The 15,300-nt window shown below is 40.2% G+C and overlaps 1 protein-coding gene across 1 annotated transcript; it reads right to left on the bottom strand.

Moving 5' to 3' along the window:
* Positions 1–2,074: 2,074 nt before the first annotated feature.
* On the bottom strand, positions 2,075–2,989 carry TMEM74 (transmembrane protein 74). The gene has a single exon (XM_069466092.1). The coding sequence runs from the start codon at positions 2,987–2,989 to the stop codon at positions 2,075–2,077; it is 915 nt and encodes a 304-aa protein (XP_069322193.1).
* Between the last annotated feature and the right edge of the window lie 12,311 nt (positions 2,990–15,300).

The raw sequence follows: 15,300 nt of genomic DNA, 5'->3' as shown, positions 1-15,300 counted from the left end.
AGCCAAGAAGTAGATTATTCCCTTTCTGCTTCAATATTATCCAAAATGGATCCTCAGGCAAGCTACAGCCAGACTTACAAACCTTTAGAATTTAAAACTTATACTACTGGTAAGACAGCCTCAATACAAACTATGACACGAGCCACAGTAAAACAAAGTTTGGTTCAAAAAGCACAAAGAACCAGCAATAAAAACAAAAATTATGCTTATATTGTCTCAGTTCTTTCTGAATCAATAAATGAGTACTGTTCTGTAGGGTAAAGCAATTGAACTACATCTAGCTTCCTCTGATGTCCATATAATTTCTCATTTTTACCTTATAATTCTTTCACAATACCTGTCCTCTCTTTTTACTATCCTCTGATCCTCCCTTTTTGCATTTCACCTTAACCCTTGGTAACACAGCATACTTCGCTCATCAAATCGATCTCGACGCCTACGAGAGCTCATTCCCATAAATATCTTGATCCACACACTTTGCCAGCCAAGTCACCCGTGCATCCTACAGATTTCCGTAACAACACAAACTTTAGACATTAGAACCAGCCTTTATAATCTATAAATAAATCACTTTCTTACTTCATCCCTGCCTTCTCACACCAATTCCTAGCTCTAGTCGTTTTTAAGAATGATCCCCCTGATCCTGGTAACAGTCATGGCAGTTAAAACAACTTTTAAAGTGGGAGGCTGGAAACACCTCAAGGAAAAGGTGCAAAATGCAAGATGTTTCTGAGGGTGCGTTTCCTGTCCCCTTCCTGAACCACTGCCATACAGAGGTGGCGTGTCAGTGTGGACACTGGGTGTGTGTTTTGCCAAGTTGTGACCACACTGACTATCATGCTTCGCACAGAGTGAGAGTTTGCACTTTACAAGGCAAGAGCTCAGAGTTACTGAATGACTCCTAGACCACTGTGAGTGGGAGAGGAGTTCTGGTGATGAGTGCAGCTCCCACTGAATCAGTGTATTTAATATTTCTCTCTCTCTCTTCCCATTTTAATTTTTTTTGGCTGTGGGCTTAAGGCCTGCTGCCATCCTGAGGGAAGGACTTGTTGTTTGGCTTAGAGCAACTGATACAGCTTGCTAGGCACAGTTCCCAAGAGTGTAGCTGCAATTGTATTGGAGATCTTCCCCAAACAACAACAACATGTCACCTGGGAGCATGCCAGAGCCAATGTGACTCAGACCTGCCGAGATGTTTAGATGTCTGGAAACATATTTTAAAACTTTCATGCTTTGCCTCTGTGGTGTGAGAACCAGCAAAGACTTCAAGAGCACAGGTCACCAGTACGATAACAAAATCACAGACAAAAAATAAAATGTATATCAGCAACTAATTTCACTTCATTTACAAACAGGGGCATGTAACCCTGGCTATTATCTGGCACTAACATTGTGGGTTAAATTCACATTGGTCTTATAATGATTTATACAATTTTCTTTTATTAGGAAATTTATCCCAATGACTTAGTTACTACTATTTCTGAATACAGGAATGATTTTAAATATAACGTTTTTTACAGTTACTTTAAAAATAACCAACATCCTCAAGCTTTAAAATGTTCAAACTCAAAATTCCATATTTTAGCATTTAGCCAAATTATAGAAAGAAAAATTAAGCAAGAAAATGGACAAGCACCTTTGAGAATTAAATATATTATGTGATTAGTGCTTAGTAAATTTGTCACAAAATAGATTAGCAATTGATCCTACTCTGTGTAGGACCCCCTGTACCCAAAGAATAATATCCCATATTCATGTAAAAGAAATCATTTGTGTACTGGGTCATTAGAAATATTTTGCTATATAAGTAAGTAGAAGCTCATGGCCATCACAGATTAATTAGTGTTCAGCTCTTTAAAAGGACAGGTGTGGCTGGTTGTGGTTTCTTATGCATCTTACATGGCTTTTCTTCTAAATAGAAGACACATGGAGAACAAAAACACTCACTGGCTGTTGGTTTGTGAAATAAACTTTTCTTGCCAGGCAAATAAATTGCACTGTTAATTTTTTATAAATTAACATTTTTTTTCATACAAAACGCCAAGGCAGACTCTCAAGAAACTCACAACGAGAATTAACTCTGTACAGCAAGAACATCTTCCTCTACCAAGGACAGTTCCAGGGTGTTTTCATTAGTGCTGGTTTTCATCCTGAAGTTGAAAGAACCATAGAGTTTTGCAGACTCTTTGGAAGAGGCAAATCTGTTTCGACGATAAAGCTCCCCCTTCCACATAGACATCATTAGCAAACAGGACAGGACGACCCCTCCCAGAGTGAGCAGGCAGAGCCCGGCAATCACGCAGCGGTCCAGGTGAGCCCCCAGCCTCGCACTCTCCTTCTCCAGGCGCTCCATCTCCCGGGCTGCCACCGTGTTGGGATCCACAGTCACTTCCCGTGGCACGATGTAAGAGATGATCACCAGCAGGATGCCAGTGACCAAGAACAAGATGGCGCTGATGAAACCATAATCTACTGACTTCCCTGAAGATGTGGCTTCTGAACTTGTATCGTCTTCCTCTTCAGATATCAAGGATATGGCAGCCTCTTGGGACCACTCACTTGGATTTTCCCAGCCCAGGTCTCCAGTGTGATTACGCCCTTTTCTTGAAGGAGAACTTCGGTTCTGCTGCTCCAAGTTCACATTCTCGTCCACATAGGTAAAAGAAGTTTCTAATTCCTGGCTGCAGCAGTTGCAGACTTTCCGTTCCACTGTTACTTGGCTGTTCTCTGAGTGGAGAGGTCCCTGTGGGAAGGAGTCTGGCTGAATAGCACAGTCTCGTGGAGAGGAGGAGGGGGATGCTGGAGAAGGACTGAGTTTAGACCCTTCCATCTCAGTTGCCCTTGGTGTGGACGTCCAGTGTCTTTGGCAGCAGAGGGCAGCTCTGGTTGCTGCATCTGCCTGGTCATCAGGAAGCCCTTGTGAACTCCAGTCCACGGCATCACACAGGTCTGCCTGGCTGCTCTTCTCTGCAAGGTGGTGGAGCTCCATGGGAGCTAGTCAGACATCCCCCAGCAGCTTTCGGAAAGTCTGCCAATAACAACACAGTTAGATAAGAACCCAACAGAAGCTAAGGCTGCACTGCCAGGAGTGCCACTCCTCAGGTCCCCATTTCCTTTGCAGTCACAGCTGTCGGCACCTCAGCCCCTGTTCCTCCTAAAAGGGGCAACAGAAAGGAGGGGATTCCTAGTGGCAGTAAAGAAGTGTGGAAGGGACAAATGCTCTGACTTGTCACAGGGATTAACACTGAGAAACTTAGGTCAGGGTAGAAAAGGTGCACGGAGGAAGTGGCAGTGTCTCTGGTGAAAGCACACTGCCGTCACCAAGCCAAATTTATCCAAGGACTCACACATTCCTGCGACAGGATCCCTCAAATGAGAAGGCAGGTTTCCTGTATAAAGACAAAAATGAGAAAGGCAGGGGCCGTTTTTAGCAGAGCTGCTGATATCCTAGGGGACTTAGGAAAGCATAGATTTCTTAATTCAATTAGATTGTGAGTGTTTACACTCTGTTTATTTCACAACGGATTCTAATACAGATTAGCTTTAGAGCGTCACCATGAGCGAATGACTATATGCCCCTGTCAGTTGGGCTCCACTGGAGCAGGGGCTCAGCATTTTGATTCTGAAGCTCTGAAGTGGGTGAAAAAGGCTGGCGTAATCAGCCAGCTGTCCTAATCTCACGCGATACATCCAGTGACCCTAGTCACAGAGCCCTGTATTTACAAGACCATATGCTCCTTGTTCACTGTGCTTCCACTCAGCCCCATTCCCTCACCACATGTTCTGGACCCCAAAGTGTGTAGACAACACACTTCGCTGTGATCCCTGCTAAGTACAAGAAGCCAGCCCACTTCCCCCCACACACTGCGCCTGTTCCAGCTGGTCTGTGTGGGTCTGAGGTCCTTCCCCTCTGCATGCTTTGCTAACAAACATGCACAAGAAATTGAGCATCCAGAAATTTTTATGAACCCAATCTAGAAGTAAACTGACAGTAAGAGGCAAACCATAAACGCACAGAGTTAGAGTTCTGTTGAGGCAAATTGGTGAGAAGCTGTTTTCAAGGTTACCTCTGGGATTTTATATCCATGACACTCCCTCCTACTGCAGCAAGGGGCCTTTCTGGAATAGAACTTTGGGCTGAGCAGAAAACCATCTTCCCATCTTTCTCTGCCTCTGCCATCCTTCCAAGGAATAAAAATTCACTTTCCACTATCACTAAATATGGGGCTTTTAACCTAGGGCCCCTTTTATTTTACTTCTAAATCCAGGGTGATAATTGATTTAACCCATGGCTTGAGGCTTATTATGCTTCAAAATCCACAGCTCCAAAGCTGGTAACAGCGGCACAGGCAAGGGTCGCCTAAGGTCAACTTGGCAACGCAAAATATGGGAGAGGGAACTGACACGTTTTCTGCTATACATCAGAGATTGTTTAAAACAAACAAACAAACAAACAAACCACTTTTCTCCTATTATTGGAGTTTCTCTGTAATGAAAACAGCAAAAACACCAAGTGCAAGAAAACCACAACTGAACTTGCGCTTTCCTTTAGCAAGTGAGCAACCTCCTACTGAAGGATCCCTCAGTGAACGAAAGGATCGTAGCGGGATTCTTCAATTGCAGAAATGAGAAATCGCCTCGCAGTTCCCTCAGGCATTAGGCGCTCTGATTAACCTTTGGCACAATTAACTCATCACATTAGATTACTTTGGATACAATCGGCAGGGTTCCTTATGGGACTTCCAATATATAATAAAGGAGGAGAGAAATTCCCACTTAATTCTCTACTCCTGCCTGTACCTTTCTTTAAATAAAAGAGAGGCTCCCGCTTGCTCTATCCGAACTGCACAGACGATTTCCTTTGCAGCTCCGTAATCCGGGGCTTCCATCCTCAGTGGAGACCGGATAATCCCAGGGGACCAGCTAAAAAGGCTCTTTGCTTCCGTCCTCTCCCTCTTTTTCTCTGGTCTGCTAAAAGCCCAGTTAACGATATTGCACCTTAATGGGAGGGGACTGCACTTTCCCTCGTCTGTCTGTCGGCAATTAAAAGCATTAATATTTGCACAGGAACGGACAAGGGCGAGGCTGGTCTGGGGGAGGCGACCTCGGGATGCGTCCTGTGCGCGCTGTGCCGGGAGGGCAAGCCGCAAGCACCGGGCAGCCGTGCCCTCCGCGGGCGCTGCGGGATCAATCAAGCCATTTCTGGGGAGCTGTGCGCCCATCCGAGGCACCGCGGGTCGGGCTGCGTCCGCCTAGTACTCGGAGGCGAAGCAGGCACCTTGGGCAGGGAGTGGGGACATGCGCCCCTGCTCCTCCAGGCTCCCGGGCTCTCTGCCTCGCGTCCAGCGCCTCCTCCCCGTCCCACTCTTCGCCACTCACCTTCTCGCCTCGGCCACTCCGTGCGGCTCGAGCCCCACGCGCTCGTCCCGGCACGGCTCCCACAGAAAGTCCCCCAATCACTAGCCGCGGCACTTGTAGCCTCTGCGCGCGGCTCTGGGCTCCGCGGGGTGGGCAGCGCCCGCCCTGCCGGGCTGGGCTGGGCTGGGCGGGGCGGGGCGGGACGGGGAGGGGAGCTCCCTCTTGCTGAGCATCCCGGGAGTTGTAGTCCAGGACGGTCCCTGCGTCCCTCCCATCTCTGTCTCCTCCCACACTCCTCCTGAGTTTGGTCCTTGCTGCGGGTGAGTTCCCGCTGTATCCCTACACTCTTGCCTGGCACTTCAGAAAAAAGCCCTGGCTTCTAAGCTTAGAGTGGGGTGCCCTGGCCTCAGGTGTGGCCACAGGATTGTGGGGAAAGGACAGGAAGGAAAGAGTGTATATTTAGTTTCAACTATGTGCCAGGCACTTTGCATACTTTGTCTTATTTAACAGACAAAACAAATCTTCAAAGTAGATTTTATTAATCTTCATTTTATAGATGAAGAAACTGGTTCAGGGAGATTAAGTGCCTCATCCAAGGTTACAAAGACAAATAGTAGCTTTTAAAATTGCATCCAGGAATCAGATTCCAAAGTCATTGTCTTTCCCATAAAATCACATTTCTAGAGGACTAGCTTGTCAAGCCACATTTTATAGGGATGCATTCTGCACTTAGTACTATAGATTCAAAATGAAACATAAAGACATCCTGGAGTGTCCAGAAGAGAGCAACTAAGATACTGAAGGAACTTGAACTGAAGTTGACAAGGAGATGCTGAAGGAACTTGGGGTATTTAGCCAGAGGAGAAGACTTAGAGGAAACAAAAACTATTTTTTAATAATTTAAAATTTGTTAATAGAGGAAGAATTATATATAGTTTTTAAAAGGGCAAAAGGAGAACTAATGACAATAATACTATTGTTTTGGTGCTCTTGTGTTATCATCTTTAATTCTTACACCAACTCTATAAGGGGGACAGTATTGTTGCCCCCATTTTACAGTGTAGAAATTGAGGTTTGAAAAGTGTAGTCTCTTTCCCAAGGTCTGAGAACTAGTATCTGGCAGAGCCAAGATTCTAACTTGGGTCTGTCTGATTCCAGAGACTGACCTCTCCACCACTGTGCCATACTGAGCAGTGCTTCGCAATCTTTTTCACAGCGGAACACACGTAAAAGGTGACAGTATTTATGGCACTAGGATAAACACAGGAACTTTCTCATGGCCATAGTCCTGGGGCTGTGGCTACTTCCGTACATGCAGGACGGGTTGGAGGGCTGAGGAAATAAATAAGCCAGCACACCTGTGATATATTGGAGCGCTGGAGGACGCCAGGACACAGGGTCTGGAAAGCTCTGGATAGCACTATTAGATTTAATAAGGAGCCTGATTCGGGGCTTAGCATGAGGAAGGACATTATTTCTAAGAATTTGAAATGGAAGTCTCATGAAAGTGAATTCTCTATTGCTGGTGAGGATAAAAAAAAAAAAGAAGAGCCATTTTTTAGTGATGTTGTAGAAGGGATTCATCTAGTAGGATTAGAGGATCTCTGTGGCCTCCATGCTGAACTGATTCTAAGTTACATCTCTTTTGTGAAGCCTTTTTCTTCTAAGCCTGGCCCCGAGGAGTCTACCTCCTATGGACTTGTCAGCACTGATATTTTTGATATTTATCATCCACTGCCTGTGACGTTTCTTGAATGGCTAGGTAATTACTGCATGTGGTTTAACTTCTCACTTAGGTACCTAAACTTCTAATGGCAATTGTAAGTACCTCAAGGTTAGTGTCTACATGCTGAACGTCTTAATACTTCCCGCAGAAAGTGCAATATTTCTGTTGAACACAGTGAGGGAAGATGACAACACTGAACTGAGACTTTAGATGATTATCTATCCATGCTATTCTCTCCCATTTCATATTTCTATATATAGTATCCTTGACTGTTGACATATTCTTGAGAACTAAAAATATAGCAACTCTGCACCAACACACTACAAAATCCCCTTTAAAATACTGCAGAAAAAAAAATAAAGGTGGACTCACTGAGCTCTTGGACAGAAAAGCTCTGTGAAAATTGCTTTTTGCTGGAATAACATCCCCCCTCCTATAAGTCCATGCCTAAAACTTCCCTGAAAATCCAACCTGAGAAGCTTTTTCAAGAACCTTTCTAGTTCAACATCCTCAACTTCTTGTGACCCTTCTAATTGGCTTTCTAGTGGTATAATAAACTTCTTTTTATATTGTCATTTTACATATAAGAAAGTATTTCTTGTATATTTTATATTGCTTTCTATGTGACCTGTCTTCCCAGATAAAATTTAAGCTCGTTGAGAATGAACATATTCTTTTTATTACTTTGAAACTATACATGGGCACGAAATAAGTGCAAGGCATGGGCAACAGTAGTTCCTCGATATATGTTTATGAAATAATTGACAGTAGTAAAATGATACTTAAAAATCTACATAATGATTTTGATATTACAAGAATTTTGATTATGTCTCATGGTTTCCTGTTTACTTATACTCTGTTATGGGAGGAGCAATCGTATTATACTAAGTTAACCAGTGGAATATAAATTCTGAGAAGTAAACTTACCATGTGGATCAAGGGTAGTGCAAGGCCTTCTAACAATCAGTCTCATAATAATTACTAAGAATGCTTTCCAGTTCTTTTTTCAACAATAATAATAAGGGCTGATTGTATATAAACATCTTTAGTGAACTTGGAGTTATTGTCATGAGAGGTTGGGTCCTAGGGAGGAATTATATAATAAAAAGACCATTTTTGGAATAGGCTGAAAAGCAGATCAGTCATTTAATGAAAATAGTACAAGGAATATTGTTTTGCACCCCCAGCTGGTGCTTCTAAACTGTGAAAAAAAAGAAAGAAAATGACCATAATTTATAAAATGGAGATCTTGTTAATTAACAAGATTCTAGGAACAAAAATGTCATATTAAACGTAAAAGATTTCCTTTTAATAAGAATGCTTACAGTGGCCAAGCAGTCATATTACTTAAATAAATAAAGTGGCTGGATACAGACAATAGGAGATAGGAAGAAGACTACCCAAGTTAAGAGCAAGTCCCTTTCCTAAAAGGGGCAGTATCCCCTGACCATTCTACTCAATTTTGGTCTTAAATGAATTTAGATATCGATAAAAGTCAGATATAACAATTTTTACTCAAAATTGGAGTTTTTTTAAGAGGCAGGGTCTCATTCTTGCACCCAGGCTGGAGTGAGTGGTGCTATCAGAGCTCACTACAGCCTTGAACTCCTGGGCTCAAGCGATCCTCCTGCCTCAGCCTCCCAAGTATACAGGGCTCCTGGTGTACACCACCACACCCAGCTAATTTTATTTTTTTATTTTCAAAAAATTTTAAACTCTGTATGGGTCAAAGAAAATATAATTATGGGAAACATTTGTTTCCAGTAATAACAGACTAAATAATTTAGATCCACCCACTGCTGAAGATAGCTAGAAAATCTGGACCAAATATGTACAAGTCACTTGAATGAAGACATGAAAAGTTAAGATAGAGAAAAAAATTACTGGGCTAGGATCCAGAGAAGGAGAGAGGCTCAGAGAGGCAAGTCAGGAGCTTGGAGCTTCTTTTTACTTGGGGATGTTAGATGATTCCAGCGAGGAAAATTTATATGCAGTGAGGCTAAGGAGAATGGAGTTTGGGGTCGTGAACCCACCAAGGGAAGGAGCCATAGTGAATCTGCTCCATTCCCTACACGTTGGGTTGGAATCCGGAAAGGTTGCATCCTAGCAGTGCAAACCAGGTGTTGGATAGCTCCTCACAGGGAGTGCACCTCAGTTTGTGAATATCTCAATTCCTAAAATTTAACCAAGGTGACTTCAGAGTGCCATAACACCAGGTACCTGGGAGGAGAAAGTATAAGCAGTCTCTGAAAAAATACGACATCATCACAAACCAATTTTACCAACAATTTTGCAAGTACAGCAACACAAAAAAATAACCATGAGAAAAGCTAATCTCTAAAGGTCACATGTTGCATGATTTTACACACACACACACACACACGCACACACATGAAACATTTTCAAAATGACAAGATTATAGAGAGATGGAGATGGAGAACAGATTAGTGGTTGCCAGGGGATAGAGATGGTGGAGGATAAAGGTGTAGGTGTGAATATAAAGACAGAGCATCAAGGAGAATTTTTGTGGTGATGGAAAAGTTCTGTATCTTGAATTAAAAATGTACAAGGAGTATCCAAAAGGTCAATATGTATATGGAAAGGGGCACAGCATCATTAATCATAAGGGGAATACAGTTTAAAACCACACCACATCACATCCACCAGAATAGATGAAGTGGTAAAACAATTGACAATCCCAAATTTTGGTACAGTATAGAGCAACTAGAGTCTCATATAATGAGAATGTAAATTTGTATAACCACTTTGGAAAACTATTTTTTGCGTTGTCTGCAAAAGTTAACTATGCTGCAGCAATTCTACTCCTAGATATACTCAACAGAAAGTCATGCATATGAGCACAAAACATGTGCTAGAAAATGCCTGACAATAGAATAGATTAAAAAAATGTAGAAGACTTATAGATTGGAATAATATATAAGAAATAAATCACAGTTGTGTGCAACAAAATAGGTAAATCTCACAAAGATAATTGTGGGGAATAGAGAAAATGTTTTTGTTTTTGTGGGGCTTTCTGAGTAAATTTTGCTGAAACTTGGGGTCCTGAGCTAAGAGCAAGCCCTAAAAGTTAATTTACAACCACATAAATAATGAGAGAACTACAAAGAGATTTATCTAACTTTAGAGGTATATGGTCTAGAGGTAGGTATTCAAGGGGGAATGAGGCCCAGGGCTTTGGAAACATTTCTACATTGAAAAAGCTGGAGATACCTGGGCATATTTTGCCTCAGAAATATATATTTATATTTTAAAGGTTTAGAGAACGCAAGATTTTGGTGTCCACGCAGCAAAGTTGTTCTGAATATTTTGGGAGGGGAATAGAAGGCAGCTCTCTCTTGCTTCTGTAGGTAAGCAGACAAAATCAATTTTTCTGTTTCTCATCTGTGATACAGACTTTGAACTTTGTATGCCTGACATGTGATCTGGCTTTAATTGTGTTGTCCTAGGGTTAAGAATTGAGGGATAGAGGACTATGTGGTCATTATTTGCTTTTTAAGTAAATAATGATAATCTGTTTCTGATATAAACACCATCTATACACATTCAGGATAAAATTAATAAGTATGAATATTAAAAAACACTCAACAGTAAGGTTGAAGAAAAGACAATGGCCACTAAAAAACACATAATGTGTAATTCCATTGTATAATTTATTTATATTAATTTAGAGGTAAAACTATATCGAAGTATTTTGGGATATTTGTGACACTATGACGAAAAGCAAGAATGCAGTTACCATAAATGTCAAGAGAGAGATTGCCTTTGTAAGGGGGGAGAGTGTAGTGGTTTAGAGGAGGCAAAATGGGAGGTTTCTGAGACATTGACACTGTTCTATTTCTTGACTTGATGGTGTTTACAGGGGTGTTCTCTTTGGGCTAAATTACTGGAGGTGACCCTCTTTATTTCATGCATTGTTCTGTAAGTAGTAGTTCATAATAGAAAGATCAATAATCTTTTGGAGTGGATTCAGGTTGCAAGCTCCTGATTTACAATCTCTGCATTAAGGGTTTATATCTAAGGATTCTGTTCTATCTTAAGAAGAACTTAAAGATAATTTCCTCTAGCTTATCTTCACCTGACATATTGTTTTGCACGGCAGGGTGGGAGAGTGTATAAAGGTAGGGTATTCAGATTTTCTCAAAATCTTTACAACATTAAGATTTAAAGAGATTTGAACACTGATATTTCCAAAGTAAAAATATAGAAATATTTAATGTCTAATATTTTGTATTATTGTTTATGACACATTTAGAAAGCACAATGTGGGAAAAATACTGGATATTGGTGGGATACCATACTACCAGGATCTCAAGAAATGTTCCAACTCCTTTAACTCTCTCCCTGTGTTTTATTACGTTACTTTCTAGAGACATGGCTCAATGTATGGGACCATCTCTGCACTTTACGTCCTTTCTAAGGTCATTAACAACATTTAAGAATTCAGCCATTCACTCAACAAGTATTGTCAGCAGGTTCTATGCTAGGTGCTGGAAGTACAACAGTGGACAGAATAGACACTTCCCAATGTTTAAGTAGCTTACAATCTGGTGGGGGGTGTACCAATTCAACAGGCAAGTATCACACCATTTCATAAGTGTTATGATAATGCAAATAGATAATACGATGGGAACATATAGGAAGAGCACCTAATTCAGAATTGGGGGGGGGTCAAAGTAGGTTCCTAGACTATATAAAATCTAAGTGAGACAAATATAGAAATAAACTAGCCATTAGAAGAACAAAGCAGGATGAAGATGAACAGTGGATGACAATCCAGAAGTGCACTATTGAAACTAAAAAATGGTCAGTACATCTGGAGTGTGAAGTGTGAGGGGAGGAATGTCAAGTAACGATAGTGGAAATGTCAGTTGAGGACAGATCATCTTTGGACATCTCAAAACAGCAAAGTGCTAAAGATGGCTTTTAAGCAGGAAAATAATTAGATCATATTTGCATTTTGAAAAGATCATTCTGGGGAATAGACTGAAGATGAGCTAGCCAAGTGACACCAAATAGCTTATATCATCCAAGAGAGAGATAATGACAATAAGATTTAAATATAAAGATACAGGTAAGTTACAAGAAAAAAAGATACATCCTGCAAATATTAATTAAAAGGAAGCTGAAGTGGCTATACTAAAGTGGGTTTCAGGACAAAGACTATTACTTGGGATAAAGAGATATAATAATGATAAAAGGATCAATATGTCAAGAAGACACAACAGTGCTAACTGTGAATGCACTCCCTGAATCTCTGTGTGACCACACTTCCAATTCCAGTCAATGGAATACATGTAGCAATGATGTGTGTTAACTTCCAGGCTTAGTTAGTTATGTGTCTGGTGTTTCTGCCCTTGAACTTTTCACACCATCTTCTATCTCTACATGGTGCTAAAATGACCTTGAAGCCACCATATGAAAGTAGCCTAGGTCACTGAATCACAACATAGGGGAGAGTTACCAGATCCATCTGAGTCAGAAGTGAGCATAAAACCAGCTTCTCTTGTGGCAGTGAGATGGGGTGTATTTGGTACAACAGTCTTAGACTTTTCACATAATGTTAATAATATTATTAATCTTTTGAGTGATATTATTCAGTGCTTAAACTAAATTCTCTTTCTACTTGAATTTTCCCCTCCTGTCCTCACTTTTTCCTTTCCTATAAAATAGACATGTTTGAAAAGCATAACACTTTCTAGCTATATTTTATACTTTTTGAAGGTACATCAGAGGAATAACTAAGTTGGATTCCTGTAAATGTATAAACATATGTCTCAAGAGCAGTGTATCCCTAATTATACCCTAAATATAAATATTAGTTTCATGGGATATAACTAAATAATCCTGGAAGAAAGGGTTCCACACTTTAAAAATTCAGCAGGTTTTATTACTTGAGGGCTTCTGAGACCCTTTGATTTGCTAATGTATGATTTGAAGCTCCAAGGGCAAGACATGTTTTTAGAGTTTTTCCTAACCTACAGGATTATGAATCTTTTATTTTGTACTAAACATCTTGTAGAATTGGTGTTGTATAAAATAAACTTTGGGATTGCTATAAAAGAATGATATTTTTTATAGTCATGTCAGATAAGAATATTTCATATTTTCATTCACTTTTTCGGGGCTTTTTATGGTTGAACTCTGCTGTGCTATTATGTTATTTTTACCTGTTATATGTTATGTCATCTGTTATGCTCCTGGGGGGCCTTACATTAACACTTGTTATAGGTGGTGGTTATGCTTCACTAGGTTTATTTTTTTAATGTCGTTAGACTTTATGGTATATAATTTGACTTTATTTTTCACCATTATTGTTAGTCTCAACATCTGATCTTATTTCTACTTCCTTAATGTAGGTTCTTATCTCTTGTCTGGACTACTGCAATCATCCCCTGCTTACTACCTTGCCTTTAATCTTGAGCTTCTAATTCATACCGAACAGTGCCCACATATTGATCTTTATGAAAAAAAAATCTGATCATGGCAATCCACTTCCTAAAACCCTATACCTAATTTCCATTGCTTAAACTTGTCTTGTTTAGCACTTAGTATCCCCTTTCAAGTGAAGAAGGTCATCTTTCTTCTAGTTTAAGAAATTCTCAATTATCATGCATTTAAATATTGCTTCTCTTTTGTTATTGTTACGCATTCCATGTAGAACTTCTCTCAGATGCTGAAACTTCTAGTTCTATTTTCCTTGTCCTCTTCCTTTATTTCTTCATACCTATTTTTTTTTTTTTACTAACTTGTGTTGTATTTAAAAAGGAATTTCTAGGTTCAATCTTCTGTCTGTAGTACAGTGTTTTAGTAAGTGTGCTTCCGTGTTAACTGACTTGGGTCAAATCCAATGCCCACCACTTACTAGCCATGTGGCTTTGAGTATGATTTATAAAATAATTACAGTTCAATTTCCTTATCTGTAAAATAGGGATGATAATATTACTGCTTATTGGACTACTATAAAAAAGAATTAAATAAAATATGCAAAGCACTTAGAACAGTGTCTGACATAATAAATGATCTGATATATGTTATATTATTTTTTAGATATTGTTTTTCCACTGCTTTTCTTATGTTGTTTTTCACAAACTATTTAATGTTTTCTTTTTTATAACCATCTGTGCTATTTCTTATTTTGTAAATGTGATGCCCTCTCTTAACTCTCCATGGATATTAATTATACACATCTTCAAACATATAACCAGTATCTCTCTTGATTGCTCTGTTAACTATTTTTTGGGTACAAAGTCTTTCATTTAGTCTCTCTTTTATGGGATGTCTTTTATCGGGTAGTTTGCTATTTTTTATTATACTCATCTTCATAGCAGAGATTTTCTGCTGGATTTGCTGCTTAGTCTGTTTTGGTATCTCCCTTATAGTGGCATCATATTTCTTTAATCACATCTCATTTGCTTTTCATGTTTTAGAAATTCCTCCTGATTTCTTCCCCACTGACAGTCCTCCACATTTTTTAAGAGCAGCTTGTTCTTTCAGAGAAAGTTCTTCATGACTGGTCTATGCCTACTTCTTCCTTGCCTCCCACTGTAGTCTCCAGTCTCATAAACTATATGAAATTGAATAAATTTTCCCAGCTGTGTCCACAATATCCCATTCACCAAGCTTCCTCCTCTACTTAGACTAGCCTGTTCTTAATTTTACTGCCCCAACTTATAGGTCCAGGGAGCACCTACGTAGGAGTCAACTCTGCTTAGCCTGTGGTTTCCTCTATAAACTGCTTCTTTAACAATCCTTCCCTCCCTGGGTAGAATTGGCAACTACTCTCACTATACCTCAGCCTAACCTAGCTATTATTACACTCCTGTCAGAGCACCCAGTAATATATTATTATCTTTATTTGCCTGTATAAAAGGGGAGAACTTTCATCATAATTTGACCCTTGATCTCTAACTTCCACTTCCCTTATAGAGAGGGCAGATGTCAAGGAGGTCTTTCAGGTTGCTGAGCTTGGTGATACATAAAATGCAAACCAGGAAACCAAGAAAGATTTAAATAGCATTATATAAGGAAAGAGGTGGAGGGAAGCGAATCCCAGAGTGGGAAGGAAGCTGAAACTAGACACTGAAAGGCTGGAAAAGAGAGACTTTGGAGGAGGAAGGAAAAAAAAAAAAAAACACAGTGAAAGGCGATTAGGGAAGATTCGTTATGAGTAGGATGGGAAAAGGCAAAAAGAAAAA

Source organism: Eulemur rufifrons, chromosome 3, assembly GCF_041146395.1.
Source record: "Eulemur rufifrons isolate Redbay chromosome 3, OSU_ERuf_1, whole genome shotgun sequence".
NCBI lineage: Eukaryota > Metazoa > Chordata > Mammalia > Primates > Lemuridae > Eulemur > Eulemur rufifrons.
Note: the sequence above shows the minus strand (reverse complement) of the source record. Positions and strands in the feature narration are given on the sequence as shown.